This window comes from Leopardus geoffroyi, chromosome D3 (genome assembly GCF_018350155.1).
Source record: "Leopardus geoffroyi isolate Oge1 chromosome D3, O.geoffroyi_Oge1_pat1.0, whole genome shotgun sequence".
NCBI classification, from domain to species: domain Eukaryota; kingdom Metazoa; phylum Chordata; class Mammalia; order Carnivora; family Felidae; genus Leopardus; species Leopardus geoffroyi.
This window is the reverse complement of record NC_059339.1, coordinates 13,947,431-13,965,209: the sequence shown is the minus strand read 5'-3', so window position 1 is coordinate 13,965,209 and position 17,779 is coordinate 13,947,431. Positions and strand designations below refer to the sequence as shown.

General features: G+C 52.0%; 1 protein-coding gene across 1 annotated transcript in view; it reads left to right on the top strand.

Annotated features, from left to right (window-relative positions):
- Nucleotides 1-17,779, top strand: part of TESC (tescalcin) — a 51,934-nt gene that overhangs the window by 14,100 nt on the left and 20,055 nt on the right. The window contains exon 2 of the mRNA XM_045457953.1: nucleotides 10,759-10,828. Coding sequence (XP_045313909.1) covers nucleotides 10,759-10,828 — 70 coding nt within the window. The remainder of the gene's footprint in view (nucleotides 1-10,758; nucleotides 10,829-17,779) is intronic.

Below are 17,779 nucleotides of genomic sequence, written 5' to 3'. Positions count from 1 at the left end.
TCAAGGCCGAGTGCGTCTTTGTGGGTTTTTTTTTTTTTTTTAAGTTTGCTTATTTTTGAGAGCACGCTCATGAGCGCGGGGGGAGGCTAGTGGGCAGAGAGAGGGAGAGAGAGCATCCCAAGTGGGCTCCGTGCTGCCAGCGCAGAGCCCGATTCGGCGCTCGAACTCACGAACTGCGGGATCATGACCTGAGCTGAGATCACGAGTTGGGACGCTTACCCAACCGAGCCACCCAGGCGCCCTGCATCGCTGGTTTGTTTACAAATCCCGGCGGTGAGGCGTGGTCCCTGATGGGTACACACTGAGCGTGTGGCGCAGGGGAAGGACGGAAGCAGGGCGTCCGTGAAGCCACGCGAAGCGTCTTCTGTACGATGGGCTGGTCCCTTTCCAGGCTGTGGAGGTCTCCATCCACTCTTAGCCCTCCTCCCCCCACCTCCCTCCCGAGGCCCAGGATTAGTCATTGCTTTGGCTGTAGCCCCAGGCGGCGTGCAGTTGCCTCTTCCCTCCCCTGTGAGTGAGCTGGGAGACCTCGGAGGAGCAGAGTAGGCACCACAGGATTATTACTTTAAGGGCATCATCATAGCTGTAGTGGCGACTCTGGTGTCTCAGCTCTTCCCGCTGGGTCCGGTGCAAAATATATGTAATTTTCTTAAAATTAAAAAAAAAAATGTGTTAATGTTTATTTATTTATTTATTATTTATTTTTTTAATGTTTATTTTTGAGAGAGACAGAGACAGAATGTGAGTGGGTGAGGGGCAGAGAGAGAGGGAGGCACAGAATCCGAAGCGGGCTCCGGGCTCCGAGCTGTCAGCACAGAGCCCCATGTGGGGCTTGAACTCACGAACCCCGAGATCACGAACCGAGCCGAAGTCGGACGCCCAACCCACGGAGCCACCCAGGCGCCCCTGATTTTTTTTTTATTTAATTGGGGAAAGACTCACACAACCTAAAACTTCCCATAGTCACCATTTTTGAACCTACAGTTTGCTAGCTTAGTTAAGCGCATCCACGGTGTTGTGCGGCCATCAGTTCCAGGGCATCCTCACCGCCCCCCCCCCAACAAAAAGAAACCTCGTGCCCATTAGCCGCCCCTGAAATCCCCCCACGCACAGCCTGTGGCAACCACAAATCTACTTTCTGAACCCGTGGACTCGCCTTTTTGGATGCTCCATGTAAATGGCAGGCTATAGCGGTGGCCTTGGGTGCTTGGCATCCTGTTTTCAAGGTCGTCTGTGCTGCAGCAGGTGCCTGTGCTTCCTTCCTTTCTGTGGTAGGATGATGTCGGGCTGCGTAGAGCTACCCCGTTTGGTTCATCTGTCGACCACTTGATGCACGCTTGGGTGTCCCTACCCTCCGGGGATCGCGCATGGCGTGTCTGCGACTCTGATTGTTTTCCGGGGCGTGGACAGCTTCAGGAGGGTGGTGCTCTTGTGATCTCTGTATTCCGGGGGAGGCGGGGACAGTTTAGTGGGACGGGAAGCTGGGGACCGAGCCAGCAGCTCTTGGCAGAGATGTTGTTAGCTCACCTTTCTGTCTGGCCTGGCTCACCTCTGTATTTGGGGACTTTGGCTGGTGCTTGGGTTGAGTCCTGGCCGGTCTGTCAGGACACGGCAAGCCGGAGAGCTTTGGGGGCCCTGGAAGCCACCGAGACCTTCCCAGTGATGCCACTTGGCGTCCTGGGGCCTGCATCCAGGGCGGCACGGCTGGGGAGACGGGGAGGCAGGGTGGCGCCTGCAGAGCCCCTGGAGAGATCAGGTGCATAATGTCAGCCGCCCTTGTCCTTGCAACTGCGTTTTGAGACCCCCACCCCCACCCCCGGACGGCTACACCTGCCGATCCCTCAGCGGGTTCCCTACATCCTGTCCTTTGCATCCACCCTGCACTCTGTCACCAGGCACATGCGATCTTGTCCCTTCCCTTAGCATCCTATGTAAACTCAGGGTGAGGTCTGAATGCTTGAGTTCAGTATGTGTGACTGCCACTACTTACCTCCTTTCTCCGCTGTCCTCAGCCTGCCTTCTGCCCGGGCTGAAGAACCCGGGGCTTCCTGAGCTCTGCCCACCCTGCCCTCCCCGGCCTGGCCCTCAGCCTTCAGGATCCCACAGGGCATCAGCTCCCTATGGGTGCTCCTTGGCAAGCTGACACCACGTTTCTTACCCTGGACCCCAGGGAGGTGATGTGTCTTTCCAGTAGATAAGGGCTCTGCTTGTGTCTGTACCCCCAGCATCTACCGGGCGCCCCAGTAAATGTCTCTTAGTGAACAGCATCTCTCAGAGGGAGTCAGTCAGGTCTCCCCACACCCCTGGGAGCCAGCGTGGATTGGGAAGGACCAAGCGCTATTTTAGGTGTTCTTTGCCACCAGACTCGGGTCCCTGGAGATACAGGCTCAAGTGATCCTGGCCACCCCATAGTGGGTGTGGTGAAGGCTGATGCTCGATCTCCTCCAGAGTCAGATGAGGGAGGCTGGGCCTCGTGAGGGATTTCATGCCCCTTTTCTGGGTCTCCTGCCTCCACCCAGGCTCCTGCCTCCACCTCCTTGAGGGTTGTCTCTGACCTCCTGGTCTACGCGACCCTCCTCCTGCCCGGTGACCCCTTGCTCAGCACAGCGAGGCTGTAAGGTGGCTCCCACAGCCGGACAGGGGAGGCCAGGACCAGGCAGAAACCCCGTGTCCGCATCACTCCATATTCCTCTCGACCCCGAACCCTGGCAACCCCTTGATCTACTTTCTGTGGCGAGATTTGCCTACTCTGGACGTTTCACATACATGGAATCCTACGATACATGGCTGCGTCCGGCTTCTCTCCTTGGCATTATGTATTCAGGGTTCATGGATGTTGGAGCACGTGTCCACGCTTCGTTCCACTTGTGACCGAATCCTATGCCACTGTATGGACAGACCACGTTTTGTTTATAGTTTCGTCTATCGTTGGACGTTTGCGTTGTTCCCTCTAGGCTATTGTGAATAGTGCCGCTGTGAACGCTCGTTTATGGGTTTTTGTGTGGACGTGGTTTTCATGTATCTCGGGTACGTATTTGGGAGGAAGATTTCTGGATTACGTGGTGAATCTGTCTTTAATTTATTGAGGATCCACGGAATTGTGTCCCACGGTGGCTGCACCATGTGACATTCCCATCGGCAGCGCACGAGGATGTCAGTTTCTCCGCAGTCCCACCGGAGCTTGTTACTGTAGGTTTTATTTTTCATCCTAGCCATCAACGTTGCAATTGAAGATTATACAAGGCATCTCTGATAATTAGAGAAAAGTTAAGGGACCGATCAGCAAAGATAAGGGACAAGAGGAAGAGAGGGATGTCCTGGAAACCTGCCGCCTGGAAGCAATGTGCTATTTTGTTCATCCTTTCCTATTTTTTCCTGTGCACACAACTATATCATTACGGACTTTCATGTACGTGAGATCTTGTGGCCTGTTGGTTTTTCCCTGTAGCGACATCCCATGAAAATTTTTCTGTGTTCTAAATATTTAAAAAAAAATTTTTTTAATGTTTATTTTTGAGAGAGAGGGAGAGACAGAGTGTGAACGAGGGAGGAGCAGAGAGGGAGACAGAGACGGAATCCAAAGCAGTCTCCAGGCTCTGAGCTGTCTGCACAGCGGGGCTCAAACCCGGGGTCATGACTTGAGCTGAAATCGGATCCTTAGCCAACTGAGCCACCCAGGCTCCCCTAAATATTTTAAAAATGTTTCTTAAGGCTCTGTAGTATACTGCCTTTCGGATGTACCAGGATTTATTTCAACCCGTTTCCTTATAGCTCACCACTTCCCCAATTTTAAAGTTTGCTTATTTACATACTTATTTATAGATTTTTTTTTTAAGTTTATTTTGAGAGAGAAAGAGCATGCAAGCAGGGGAGGGGCAGATAAAGAGCGAGAGCACACGAGAATCCATAGCAGGCTCTGCGCGAAGCCTGACGCAGGGCTGGTACCCGCTAACCATGAGATCGTGACCTGAGCTGAAATCAGGAATCAGATGCTTAAGCCACTGAACCACCCAGGTGTCCCATGAGTTTATTTTGAGAGAGAGAGGGAGGGAGAGAGAGAGCGGGCACGTGCACATGAGCAGGGGAGGGGGAGAGAGAGAATCCCAAGCAGGCTCCACGCTGTCAGTGCAGAGCCCGACGCTGGGCTCTGTCTCCCAGTTAGATCATGAGCTGAAGTCAAGAGTCATGTGCTTAACTGACCGAGCCACCCAGGTGACCCAGTTTTTTACTGTTTTAAACAGGCCAGGATGATGACGGTTACCTGTTTATCTCTGTACAGTCGTCTCAGTTCCTCAGTATTTGTTCCTAGGGATCAAGTTGCTGGTTAAAAGCAGATACCAGCACTGTCCAGTGCAAATTATAATGCAAGGCGGAATAATTCTAAATGTTTTCAGAAGCTACATATGTAATTCTACGTTTTCTAGTAGCCATGCTTAAAAAAAAATTTGTAATGTTTATTTTTGAGGGAAAGCACGAGCGGGGGGGGGGAGGGGCAGAGAGAGGGGGAGACACAGAATCCGAAGCAGGCGCCAGGCTCCGAGCCGACAGCACAGAGCCTGACGCGGGGCTCGAACCCATGAACCGAGAGATCGTGACCTGAGCTGAAGTCGGCCGCTTAACTGACTGAGCCACCCAGGCACTGCCCCTGTAGTAGCCATGTTTAGAAAAGAAACAAGATACAGTTAATTTTAATATTTTACTTCTAAAATATTTCAACGTGTGACCAATATAAAAATTATGGAGACTGTGTGCATTCTTTTTTGTACTAAGTCTTTGGAAGCTGGTGTGTATTTTACACAATTTCACACCTCCGGTGCCAGCTTGGACTACACACACACACACACACACACACACACACACAGATTGGGCCAGTTAAACTCCCACCAGCCTGTGGAAGGGTGTGACCTCAACCCTCAGGCTGAAATCTAAAACCAAAGATAACGAGGTCCACGTGCCAGGCACCCAAGTGACTCTGCCTCTTGTCTCCATGGCACCCGTGACCGCATGGGGACCTGGAGAAGGGCTGAGGGAGGAGCAGGGAGACTAGAAGAGCTTCTGTCCTTGGAGCCCCCGACGGCGCTCTGCACACAGGTGTAGGTGCCCACAGGACACATCCTCTGGGGGACCCCAGGGACCGGAGAGCGCGTGAGGTCTTCGGAAGTCAGTTCGCGAGGCCTCGGATGTTCCTTCTCCCAGTCCCTGAGCCCGGGAAGGCTTCCCCGAGTTGAGCTCCGAGCTCTTGGCTCAGGGGGATTTGGGTGCCGAAGACAGGGGACCAGAGATGGGAGGCTGTTTTCCTCATCCCTCTGCTTTCAGTCAGGCACGACAGGGAAGGGTGTGGGCACCCGTGCGTGTGCTTTGGATGCAGTTCGCCGGAATTTCATTAGACAAACCTGGTCTCTGATTTCTGGCGTGCCCACCACCTCTTGTCTGTGTGAGCGTGGGCACGTCTCGGTGTTCCCGTCTCTAGAATGGGGGTACACACCATCCCTAGCCGATAGGATTGACGAGAGGGTTGTGTGAGTAGGGCTGACACAGTGCCCTGGACAGTCAGCGCTCAATTGACGTGGACTGCTGTGGTTCCCAGGATTAGGCACGTAATTCGTTTTCCTGATGGTGCTTTTGAGACGTAACACGTTCCCTACATCTCACCCATTCAAAGTGTACTCGGGTTTTAGTATAATCACAGGGCTGGGCGTCCCTCACAATCTAACTTTGGAACATTTTCCTCCCCTCCCCCCCGCCCTCCCCCAAGAGGCTCAGTACCTATCAGCATGACTCCCCATCCTTGCCTAGCCCCAGGCAAGCCCTGGTCCAGTTTGGATTTGCCTCCCTGAGCATCTCCTATAAATGGATTCATGCAATGTTAGGAGCACACGTGTGGCTGCAATTTCTATGGTTGTTTCTCGTCCGTGTGCTTTTGTTTTTTGTGTTTTTGTTTTTGGGGTTTTTTTTGACCTGCGGTTGAGAGCTGGGCTGCCTTTGATCGGTAACCCACGAACGTAAAACCGCACACGTTCTGCCCGACAAACTGAGCTTAAATCCTGGGCCTCCCTTTCAAGTTTAGGGCCTGACCTTCAAGTCACCTTACCCCTCAGATCCTCAGTTTACTCTTCTGGAAAATGGGAGCAGTCCTTCCATTATACAGTCATGGTAAGGGTTAAATAAGACCACGTGTGCCCAGGATATGGTACTCAGCTAACAGATGATTCATCAGTAGCAATATTTTCGAGATCCTTCGGCTGTCCCATGTGGTACCATATTGTGTGCCTCAAATATTCATTACATGACTAATAAATATGCATTGTGTATTAGAGGAAATTTAGAAGATATAGATGAATTCAACCAAAACAAAGCCTTTAATCCCTCTACTGAGAAAGACAACTGCTATTATTATTTTGGGGAAAGGGAGTCCGGATTTTCTTTCATTACTTCTATACATTTGTGTATATCTACATGTTTTCCCCAGCATGAGGTCATGCTATTTTTGTAGCAGGCCGTTGTGTTTTAAGTAAGGTCCATGCCCAGTGTGGGGCTTGACCTCACAACCCCAAGACTGAGAGGGGCAGGCTCTACCCGCTGAGCCAGCCAGGCGCCCCATAGCAAGCTGTTTAAAACATTTTAAAATTCATTTTGAGCGAGAGAGAGAGAGAGAGAGAGAGAGAGACACACACACACACACACACACACACACACACACACAGAATCCCAAGCAGGCTTTGCATTGACAGGGCTCGAACTCACAAACCATGAGATCATGACTTGAGCTGATATCAAGAGTGGGACCCTCAGCTGAGCTACCCAGGCGCCCTGACTTTTAAACATTCTCTGTGGAACGTATTTTCATGTCCGATATATAACTGTCACTCCTCAAAAGCAGCTTGCTTTTTTTTTTTTTTTAATTGGCTAAGCATTCCGTAAAATATTTGACCAATCTGCTTTGGGTGAGCACTTAGGTCGAGTCCATTTTTTAAGCTGTTAAGAATCCACGGGTGGACACATTTATGTATTTGTCTTTTGTACTCGTTGGATTTATTTATTTATTTATTTATTTATTTTATTTATTTATTTTTTCAACGTTTATTTATTTTTGGGACAGAGAGAGACAGAGCATGAACGGGGGAGGGGCAGAGAGAGAGGGAGACACAGAATCGGAAACAGGCTCCAGGCTCTGAGCTGTCAGCACAGAGCCCGATGCGGGGCTCGAACTCACGGACCGCGAGATCGTGACCTGGCTGAAGTCGGACGCTTAACCGACTGCGCCACCCAGGCGCCCCATGGATTTATTTTTTCCTGCCAGGTAGAATCACTGAAATTTTCGGGTAAACCTTTTATCGTAATATCAGGTACAGAAAAGTACATCACCTGTGAGCATAGAGTTCCATGTCCTTGCTGAGCACACGTGTGTGTAACCTGAACCTGGATGAAGAAATAGAATATTCCCACTACCCAGAGGTGCCCCTCACGCCCCATTCAAATCACTACTCTCCGTTCGGGAGCAACCACTATTCTGACTTCTCTTTTTTAAAAAAATAAGACAACATCATCATCATTTTTATTATATTTTTTAAAGTCTTTTGTTTCTTTTAGAGAGTGTATGAGTGGGGGAGGGGGAGAGAGAGGAGAGAGAGAGAGAGAGAGAGAGAGAGAGAGAATCTCCAGCAGGCCCCATGCTCACCCCCATGTGGAGCCTGACGTGGGGCTTGCTCCCATGACCCTGGGGTCATGACCCGAGCCGATATCAAGGGTCGGACACTCAACTCTCTGTGCCACCCAGGCACCACCTTATCATTTCTATTATCAGACAAGTCTTAGATACGTTCATAGCAAAATTCAGAGGAAGTTAGTTTTCGCCTATGTCCTCACCCCGACACGTGCCATAGCCTCCCGCCTTATCCGTGGCCCCCACCAGTGTGGTGCGTTTGATACAGTCGATGAACCTGTATCGACACTTCATTATCGCCCAGAGTCCATTGTTCACGTTAGGGTTCACCTGTGGTGGTGCACCTTCTGCAGGTTTGGACGTGTGTTCAGCGACGTGTGTCCGTCATGATGGGACCCACAGGATAGTTTAACTGCCCCGGAAACCCTCTGTGCTCGGCCTGTTCGTTCCTCATCCCCAGACTCGGACACGGAGACCTTTCTCGTGTCTTCGCGGTTTTGCCTTTTCCAGGAGGTCCTATAGTAGAATCTTACCGTGCGCAGCCTTTCCGTCCCGACTTCTGACACTACAGAGGAGTTTTTCCCCTTTTTCGAGCTCCATTTAAATTTTTTTTTTCTTTCAACGTTTTTATTTATTTTTGGGACAGAGAGAGACAGAGCATGAACGGGGGAGGGGCAGAGAGAGAGGGAGACACAGAATCGGAAACGGGCTCCAGGCTCTGAGCCATCAGCCCAGATCGAGCTCCATTTAAATGGAATCCTAACGTACTTGCTCTTTCGCATCTGACTTCTTTTCCTTGATTTTATGTTTCTGAAGCTCACCCAACTTATGGCATGCACTGTCTGCTCGTTTTCCTTGCTGTATACTATTCCATTGCTTGAGTAGACTGCACCTCAACACTTGATTCTGCCGTTGTCGGGCATTTGGATAGGTTCCAGTCTAGGGCTGTTGGAACCGCACTGCTGTGAACCTCTCCTCCTTTCTGTACCTCTTCTGACGAGCGCAAGTGTGCATTTCTGTTGGATGTGTACCCAGGACTGCAATCGCTCAGCCCTGTAGAGTACTCGGATGTCCTTGCTGATACACACATGATAGGAATGGCCATGTCCTCCTCCAGAAAGGCGGTTATTGCCCCTCACGGTCATCCCACTTTTCCAAGAGTCAGTTTCTACATCTGTAATGGGAATACAGCCCTATCCCAGGGTGCCATGGGGAACAGGTGCACTAATGTGTGGAGATGTGCCTCTGGTACACGGAGAACCCTTCACAGCTGTTGGCCGTCCTAAGGGGTATTTCCTCACCAACAGCTTCTAGGGAGGCTGGAGAATTCTGAGCTATAGATTCTTTTTTTTAAACATCTATTTATTCTGGGAAGAGCACAAGCAGGGGAGGGGCAGAGAGAGGGGGACAGAGGATCTGAAGCAGGCTCTGCGCGGACAGCAGTGAGCCCGATGTGGGGCTCGAATTCACAAACTGTGAGATCATGACTTGGGCCGAAGTCAGATGCTCAACTGACTGAGCCACCCAGGAGCCCTTGAGCTACGTATTCTTAAAGTGATACAACCTGAGCCTGAAACCCCCCCCCCACCCTACCCCCCCAAAAAAGATGAGGAGGACACCTGACTAGCTCAGTCGGTGGAGCATGTGACTCTTGATCTGGGGGTTGTAGTTTGAGCCCTGCATTGGATATAGAGATTACTTAAATTACTTAAAAAGGGGGTGCCTAGGTGGCTCAGTCGGCTGAGTGTCTGACTCTTGATTTCGGCTCAGGTCATGATCCCAGGGTCGTGGGACTGAGCCCCACGTTGGGCTCCATGCTGAGCGTGGAGACTGCTTGGGATTCTCTCTCCCTCTGCCCCTTCCCCCCCTCGTGCACACACACACACACACACACACACACACACACACACTCTCTCTCTCTCTCTCTCTCTCTCTCTAAAATAAAAAAAAAATATTTTTTTCTTGTAATACTTGAAAAAAAAAAACCAACAGCAAATGAGATGACCAGCTGGTCCCAGAAATTAGCTGTCTCTGGAACAAGAAAAGACATTTATAATAGGGCATGGGAAATGCCGGGAGGAGCCGGGGGGAGGGGGATGGCTGCTTCTCAGCCCAGCCCCTGTTTGGAAAGTTTTGCCTGAACCGTGTATAGTCCCCGGGAACCGGCCCTCAAGGCCTTGGAGCACCAGGATATGTGGGCGGGCAGGCGATACCGAGTGAAGGCAGGTTGAAGGCGGGGTCAGGAGAGGGACCCCACTCTACCAGTCACCGGTCGTGCGGTCTCGAGTGCTCTGAGCTGCAGTTTGCGAATTATCCCACGGAGAAAAGCACATCTGCTCCCTTATGCAGGATGTGTCGTGGATGAGGGCAGAGAATGCAGGTCCGGGTGCCATACTGTGTGCTTCATGAAGTGCCATACTGTGTGCTTCATGAAACAGGCCCTCGTGGGGGCGGAGCCCTTATGAAACCCGGACGGGCAAGGCCCCGTCTTACTGGGGGAAGACACGGTGGCCCGCCCGCCCGAAATGGTAATTACGAAAAACTGTACTTAAGGTTTTCTAGAACTACTGGGAAGATCTAAACACGTCCTCCACCGCGCAATGATCAAAATTCTTTCTTCTCCTTCCAGTCCCCTTGCACCAGATTCTCCTTCCGCGTCCTACTACGTGTCTCCCAGGTGACTTCCAGCAGCAGCCCCAACCCCTTTGCCCTGCCCCTCTGTCTCTCTGTACGTGACCGTATGAAGCCCCTTGCTCAGCTAGGAAAAGCCCTGTCTTCGGGAGCAGGAGGGGAAGAAGTCACACGGATGTGATCCCTTTAGGGGAAGGGGAAAATGAGCTGGTTCACTTTCGTGCTGTCCCAGCAGCTGCCGTTTGTAGCACAGGCTATCTTGCCGGGGGATCGGAGGTAATGACCCCAGGGGTGCACTGCCAGGAAGAATGGGACGCCCTTTGTCGGTTTCTTCGTCTGGTGGTGGTCGGTGTTGCCCGCCTGGGAAGTGTGGGAGAATGTCACCAGCCTCCTGCTGGCGGCTCAAGTTCAGCGGTCAGTGATGTCTTCTCTCTCTCTTTCTCTCCCTCCCTCCCGTTTCCCAGTCTCCTCAGACCAGATCGAGCAGCTCCACCGGAGGTTTAAGCAGCTGAGTGGAGACCAGCCCACCATTCGGTAAGATCTGCAGTTGGGTTTGGGCCTTGGGCAGCTCCATGGCCCTGGAGGATTTCTCTTCTCTCTCTTTCCCTGAGTGCAGCATGACTCTGGAAGAGCCCCTGGGTGGCCCCATTTCCTGTGGCAAACTTGCAGTTGTCATTCTTTTGGTCACTCTAGATCAGATGTTCTAGAGCCAATCTAGAGCCATACTTGTTGGGATCAGGAATGTCTGTCTAGAGTGAAGACAGGGGGCCAGTCAGCCACGTGTACCCTGCCCTGGCTTCCTCAAATGGGACATGCTCCTGGCCTCTGTGCTTAGAATCTCAGGTATACGTAACTTGAAGACCTCGTTGAAGGTCTCTTCACTCTGCTTCCTCTCTGTTGTTAGTTCGGGCCTCAGGCAAGATGGCGGGCAGCAGACCGATTTCTTGACAGAAGTCAGACTGGCCGTCCTACATTGCCTTTAAAAAAATTTTTTTTTAATTTTATTTTTGAGAGACAGAGCATGAGTGGGGGAGGGGCAGAGACAGAGGGAGACCCAGAATCGGAAGCAGGCTCCAGTCTCTGAGCTGTCAGCACGGAGCCTGACTCGGGGCCTGAACTCACAAGCCGTAAGATCATGACCTGAGCTAAAGTTAGATGCCTACCCGACTGAGCCACCCAGGTGCCCCCCTACATTGCGTGTTTAATGTTAATCTTTTAGAAGCTGGGTAGGTTCATTCTCTTTTTTTTTTTTTTTTACTTTGTTTTTAAGTTTATTTTTGACAGAGTACGAGCGTGAGCTGGGGAGGGGCAGAGAGAGAGGGAGACACAGAATGTGAAGCAGGCTCCAGGCTATGAACTGTCAGCACGGAGCCCGACGCGGGGCTCGAACTCACACACTGTGAGATCATGATCTGGGCCGAAGTCAGACGCCCAACCGACTGAGCCACCCAGGCGCCCCAGGTTATTTCTTTATGAGGAGCAATGCCCTAAACTGTCCTCCTTACCCCAAGAGAGAGTGTGTTCAGTCTTCCATGCTGGTTGAGTTCTATAGAACTAGGTTAGTGAGCGATCCTAGTTAGCATGTTTGGCTGTTGCACAGTTGGGGAGGAAGCTTCGAGTTGAAGTGTAGCAAGCGGGGTCCCCGACACAGAGTAAACGGCGTTCTACCACAGACTTTCAAACAGATGGAGTTTCCTAAAATAAATATGCAAGGTCTTCAGGTTACAGTCTTTGAACTTCCAACATTTAATAATACTTAATAATAATTTAATAATATTAAAAATATTAAAATTTAAAAATAATACTTAACCTTTAGTAACCCAGGGAAACGTCCTTCTTCTTAGCCAACAGACTAAAATTTCACTTAAGCTTTATGGAAATTGACAGAAACAATGATCACTTTCCTTGGTCTGTCGAAACGAAAGCGTGTTGTCGATCCCACGCGTCATGTTTTCAAAGCATCCGTTTCCAGAGCTTAGATTCTGGTGATCTCTTGGTTCCGGTGGCCTCCTGTCTCAGTTCGATGGTATCCAAGGCAGAATTAAAGCCAGTTAGGAGTCTTGTGGTCAATTCTGTCCGTGACACCTGGGTAAGCCCCGTGAAGGAGAGGGAGTGAGCCCAGGGGAAAGTCACCTGGCTTCTCATTGGCTCCAAGAGCGTTCCATGTCCGAGTCGGAGCCGGTCACCGTGGCCAGGGCTAGAGATGCAAATTGGTTTTTCCCAGAGCAGTGACGGAGCGGGGCTGGGCCATCAGCCGGGGTGGAGACTGGAGTGCTTTCCCAGGGCCGGGTGGGCACACCTTGGCCGGACACCTGGGAGTCTAAGGAGAGGCCGCATCTGTGCACCTGGATGTTGGAACCTGGAAGTGTCAAGGGCACCCCCCTTCCTTCGGGAGCTTCTGGGCATGTGCTCTGTACCAGGTGCTTGGTACCTGTGCTGCTGGATGCAGCCTACCGTGGGTGGCGTGTGAAGGCGGGGCCCCCTTTCTCAAGATAGTTTTCCAGTAAGCCCCGTAAGAAGCTGCTCTAGTCGGGGGTCTCTGGGTCTTGCCTCTTGAGAGGTTTTAAGTTCCCGTGCCGCGTGTGTTTCATTTCCAGACTTGGGGGAAACAGAGGCAAAAACCCAGACTTGAGAAACCATTGGCATCGGCCTCCTGTATAGGAGGGGCTGTGTGTGTTTGCGTTAGTTGCTCTCTGTCTCTGAGCCTCCGTCCTCATCCACAAAGTGATTTGGGTGCGGAAAGTAAGCAGGTACCATGCGGGAAGATCCCACTTTGAGCCGGTTGGGCAGCCTGGCTGCCATCCTCCCCACGGTTGGTGAGGTCTCGGGGACCCACCTTGAGATGCCTGTTAGCAGATGTCTGACCGTGGGGCGGGAGTGGAGGCGGGGAGCACAGGTGCTGTGGGGGGAGGGGGCTGTGAGGCCCTCGGAGCCCCTCCCACTTCGAGGTTCTAGCATCCGAGCCCGGTGTTGCCCAGCGGCCCCTCCGGGGCCTCTGCAAGGACGAACTGAAACACGGTGACCTGCACACATTCTTTCCCAGCTTGAGCATGTGTGTGGATCACTCGAGAATGTTCCTAATGCAGGCTCGGCCTCAGCAGGTGGGTGGGGCCTGAGACTCTGCATTTCACTGGGGGTCGCAGGGCCCCCGGGTGGCCAGCACGGTGCCCCGGGGCACAGTTAAATGCTCACTCAGCAAATGCAGCTGCCTTTCTCTCTGCCACTGACCCGCTCTCCCGCCCCCTGGCCTCAGACGTCAGTCTGTGTGGTATTTCCAACCTCCTCCACTCCCCTCAGGCCCGTGGCCTCCCTCCCTGGCCTCACATCCCTCTGACTAAACCCGTCCCGGCTGTTGGGCCTGAGCAACGTTTCTTCAGCCAAGTCTGCCTGGACGATGCCCCTGACCCAGTCAGTGCCCCGTCAGGCTCCCTGGGCCCCGCACGTCTTCTCTGTAGCCGCATGGGGTGACTCCAGTTGGCCTCCCTGTGGGACGCTGGCTGTGAATGTGCGTGTGAATCACCTGGGAACCTGGTTCAAAGGCAGGATTTGATTCACGGGTCTGGAGCCGGGCCCGAGACTCTGCATTTCCAACAAGCATGGGTGGTCGTGGGCAGGTCGGCCTCCCCAGCACGGAGGATGGTGCCCAGTGGGCCCCCCGGGTTCTATGGGTGGAGGCTGCACCCTCTCGGGCACGGAGACTCCTACCTCCCACTCGTGGGCTAGGCCAGGGCGTGGGAATACGAGCCCTCGGCTCTGCCTGCCCACCCCCAGGACCACCGCACATCTCACCCTTTGCGCATCTGCCGAGACCCAGTGAGCAGCCCTTGCTTCAGCTTTTGGGGCTCCCCTGTGCCTTTAAGGTGACATCCGTACTCTAGCTGGGGTCCGCCAAGGTCTTTAGATGCTGGCTTTTGCTTTGCTGAGGTCTCAGTGTGGACACCACGTCCTGCAGGATAACCCCCCTACCTCCTGTCCTCCCATGGCCTCCTCCTGGGGTTGCCCCAACCTGCCACTTACAGAATTGCAACTGTGCCCGTAATAGACAGCTGGCCCCGTGCAGGGCGGGAACTGGGGCTTTTTTTCTTGGCCTAGTGCTCAGTTCAGGGCTGGTAACGTTCTAGATGCTCGGGGGTACAACTGGCCGGTTGAACGAATGAATGAACGAATGAATGAACGAATGAATGAACGAATGAATGAACGAATGAATGAACGAATGAATGAACGAATGAATGAACGAATGAATGAACGAATGAATGAACGAACGAATGAATGAACGAATGAATGAATGAACGAATGAATGAATGAACGAATGAATGAATGAATGAATGAGACCAAAGTAATGAGGCAAAAGTGAGTATAAGAACTACCAAAATTCTTTAAAATTGTTTTTAATGTTTATTTTTGAGAGGGAGAGGGAGGGAGGGGCAGAGAGAGAGAGAGACAGACAGAATCTGAAGCTGAGCTCAGGGTCCAGGCTCTGAGCTGTCAGCACAGAGCCCAATATGGGGCTCAAACTCATGAACTAAAGATCGGAGGCTTAACCAACTGAGCCACCCAGGCATCCCAGGACTACCAAAGTTCTCTTTATACGCCAGGAAGCATGGTGTGCGTGAGACCCGTTGTTGTTAATACTGTTTCCCTCCAGAGGGTGTACATATTCCCGGGAAAGAATTTATCTGGGGCCTGGCTCATAGGAACTGCTCACCGATGTAAGTTGTTATTATCTGAGCACGTTTTCTGTGCTGCGTAGCCGGAGCATGTTACTTGAGCTTCATAAAAACCCCACAGGAAGCAGTGGTAGGAACACCTGTTCTCCCCATTTTACAGACGGGAGGCTCAGAGAGGTTGTGTACCTGTGACTGAGTCACACAGCTCGTAAGTGGAGGCGCTCAGTGCTGAGATGCCTCTGTAAGGAAGTTGTGGACATTTCTTGTGAGTGGTCTCAGGACCTCAGTCACCCTCGTCTGCCGTCTGAGGACCCTTACCATCCCGCGGTAGGCATGTATAATTCCCACCACCAAAGCCCCTGCTCCCTAATTTCCTAGTCTCTGCTGGGAGGGTAGCGTCAGCTGCACATGGTGACAGCCCTGCCCAGCAGGAAGGAGGTGACAGGCCACAGTGTTCTATGCAAACAGGCCTGCCTGAAAAGCCCCTCCCAGAGTCACTTTGCCTAAGCCTAATCTGTCTCTCAGGACCCGGAAAAGGGTGATTGGGCAGGTTTTCCGTCCCGCGGGCTTTCCTGCCCACCCTCCTAGGGCAGAAGGATGAGCAGCCCTGGGCTGTGATCTGGTCCCTAGCACCGTCCCCACACTGCCAGGGGGTTCCCGAGTGACCCTGGGGGGGGGGCTCTCTGATACCTGGGCACACCTGGGGGGGCTGTGGGCTATGCTGGGGTTTCTGAGTAGGGAAAGGGGCTTTTGCTTCCTTAGGGTTGAGTTTGGCGAAAGGCACTGACTGGGGTCCGCTGGGCGAGGCCCCCGCAGTCTGTGAGGGGTGTGGGAGGCAGCACCCTTTGCCCCTGCCTCTCAGAAAATGAAGGTGCCCGAGAGCCTAGGATCCCATGGGGCAGGGGTTGGGGAGGGGGGGGGGGGAGAGGTAAATACCTCCAGTGCAAAAGGCCCCTTAAAAGTGGCCATTTAAACCTGCAGGCTTTAAACATAGACCTAATAAGTTTTGTAAGTTGCATTAAAAAATGAAGAGGGGCTCAGGTCATGATCTCCACGGTTCGTGGGTTCGACTCTGCGTGGATAGTGGGGAGCCTGCTTGGGATTCTCGCTCTCCCTCTCTGCCCCTCCCCCACTTGCTCCCTTTCAAAATAAATAAACTTAAAAAAATATAAAACTTTAAATTAATGAAGAATTGAGTTTCTGAATTTGTGACTTTGATAAGTTGTATATAGCTTAAAAAAAAAAAATCAAAATCGAGTAAAAACTGCCAAAACGGATTTAATGTTAACCCACCATTTTTTCCTATCCATGTTTGGTTAGTCTCCTCTCCTTCTAAAAATTATCCTAGGATGTCCAGGGATGGCCTCACCCCTGAGGCCTCAAAGCTGATGTGTCAGGACTCCCACTCTGTGTGTGTGTGTGTGTGTGTGTGTGTGTGTGTGTTTCTTACAAAGCCCAGCATCTGATTTAAGAAACAAAAATTCGGGGCGCCTGGGTGGCTCAGTCGGTTGGGCGTCCAACTTTGGCTCCGTTCATGACCTCAGGGTCCGTGTGTTCGAGCCCCGCGTCGGGCTCTGTGCTGTCATTTCTGAGCCTGGAGTCTGCTTTGGATTCTGTGTCTCCTTCTCTCTCTGCCCCTCCCCTACTCACGTCTGTCTCTATCAAAAAATGAATAAATGTTAAAAAAAATTTTTTAAAAACAAAAATTCATAATGCTGCATTATTTTTCTTTAAGGGCCCCCCAAAACCTGAATCCACCCTGACCACAGAGCACTGAGCTCCGTGGCCTCTTGGAGAAATGCTTGAGTAGAAAATGGTCATGTGACGCATTGAGTACCAATCCTTTGCAGAGACCTCTGTCCTCAAAACGTTTTCTTCTTCCAGCAGGGAAGCCCCTCCCCAAGGAAACCCATTGGGGTTTCCTCCCCAAGGAAATGTCAGACATAGTGCTGCAGGCCGGTAGGAGGGCTGATTAGGTAAAGCCACACCGCAAAAATATTTGTAGATTCACCAGGCCCCCGAGTGTGGAGTGAGTTGTGGCGTGAAGGGAACCACGGACACACGAGGCGAAGGCGGGGGGCGGTGTTCGTTGTTCGTCTCCAAAGCATACGGCAGTCTTCGGACAGGCTGCCCGCCAGGGCACCGACAAAGCCCTGACTCCGCGTTCTGTTTTGCATCCCCCGGCAGCACTCACCCCGGCTCTGTCGAGTTAAAGGTCTGCTCACAGTCAAGTGCGTACGTAGGAGCCCCAGCTGCCGTTAGCTGAGGGCTGGCATGTGCCGGGCACGGGGCTGAATGGCCACACGTGGGGTCCTAGGGGTCTCAGGGAGCCTGTGAAGTTCACACCATTATCCCATCTTCCAGATTGAGAAACTGAGGCTCAAGAGGATAAGGTCACCCAGCAGGGCTGGGGTTCAGAGGCAGAGCTGGAGGCCCCCAAATATTTTCCTATTTAAAATTTGTATCTTTTAGGGACACCTAGGTGGCTCAGTTGGTGGAGCGTCCTAGCCTTGGTTTCAGCTCAGGTCATGAGCTCACGATTCATGGGTTCGAGCCCCGCGTCGGGCTCTGTGCTGGCAGCTCAGAGCCTGGGGTCTGCTTCCATTTCTGTGTCTCCCTCTCTCTGTTCCTCCCCCACTCGCACTGTCTCACTCTCTCAAAAATAAGCAAACATTAAAAAAAAATTTTTTTAAAGCTGCATCTTTTGATGGGTTTACTTAGGGGAGGGTGTTCCCTGCTTAGAAGAAAAGCCAGAGCCTACAGCCATCATACTGCATTTGTCTAAAGTAAGTCATTTTAATCCAGTAACTTTGCTTTT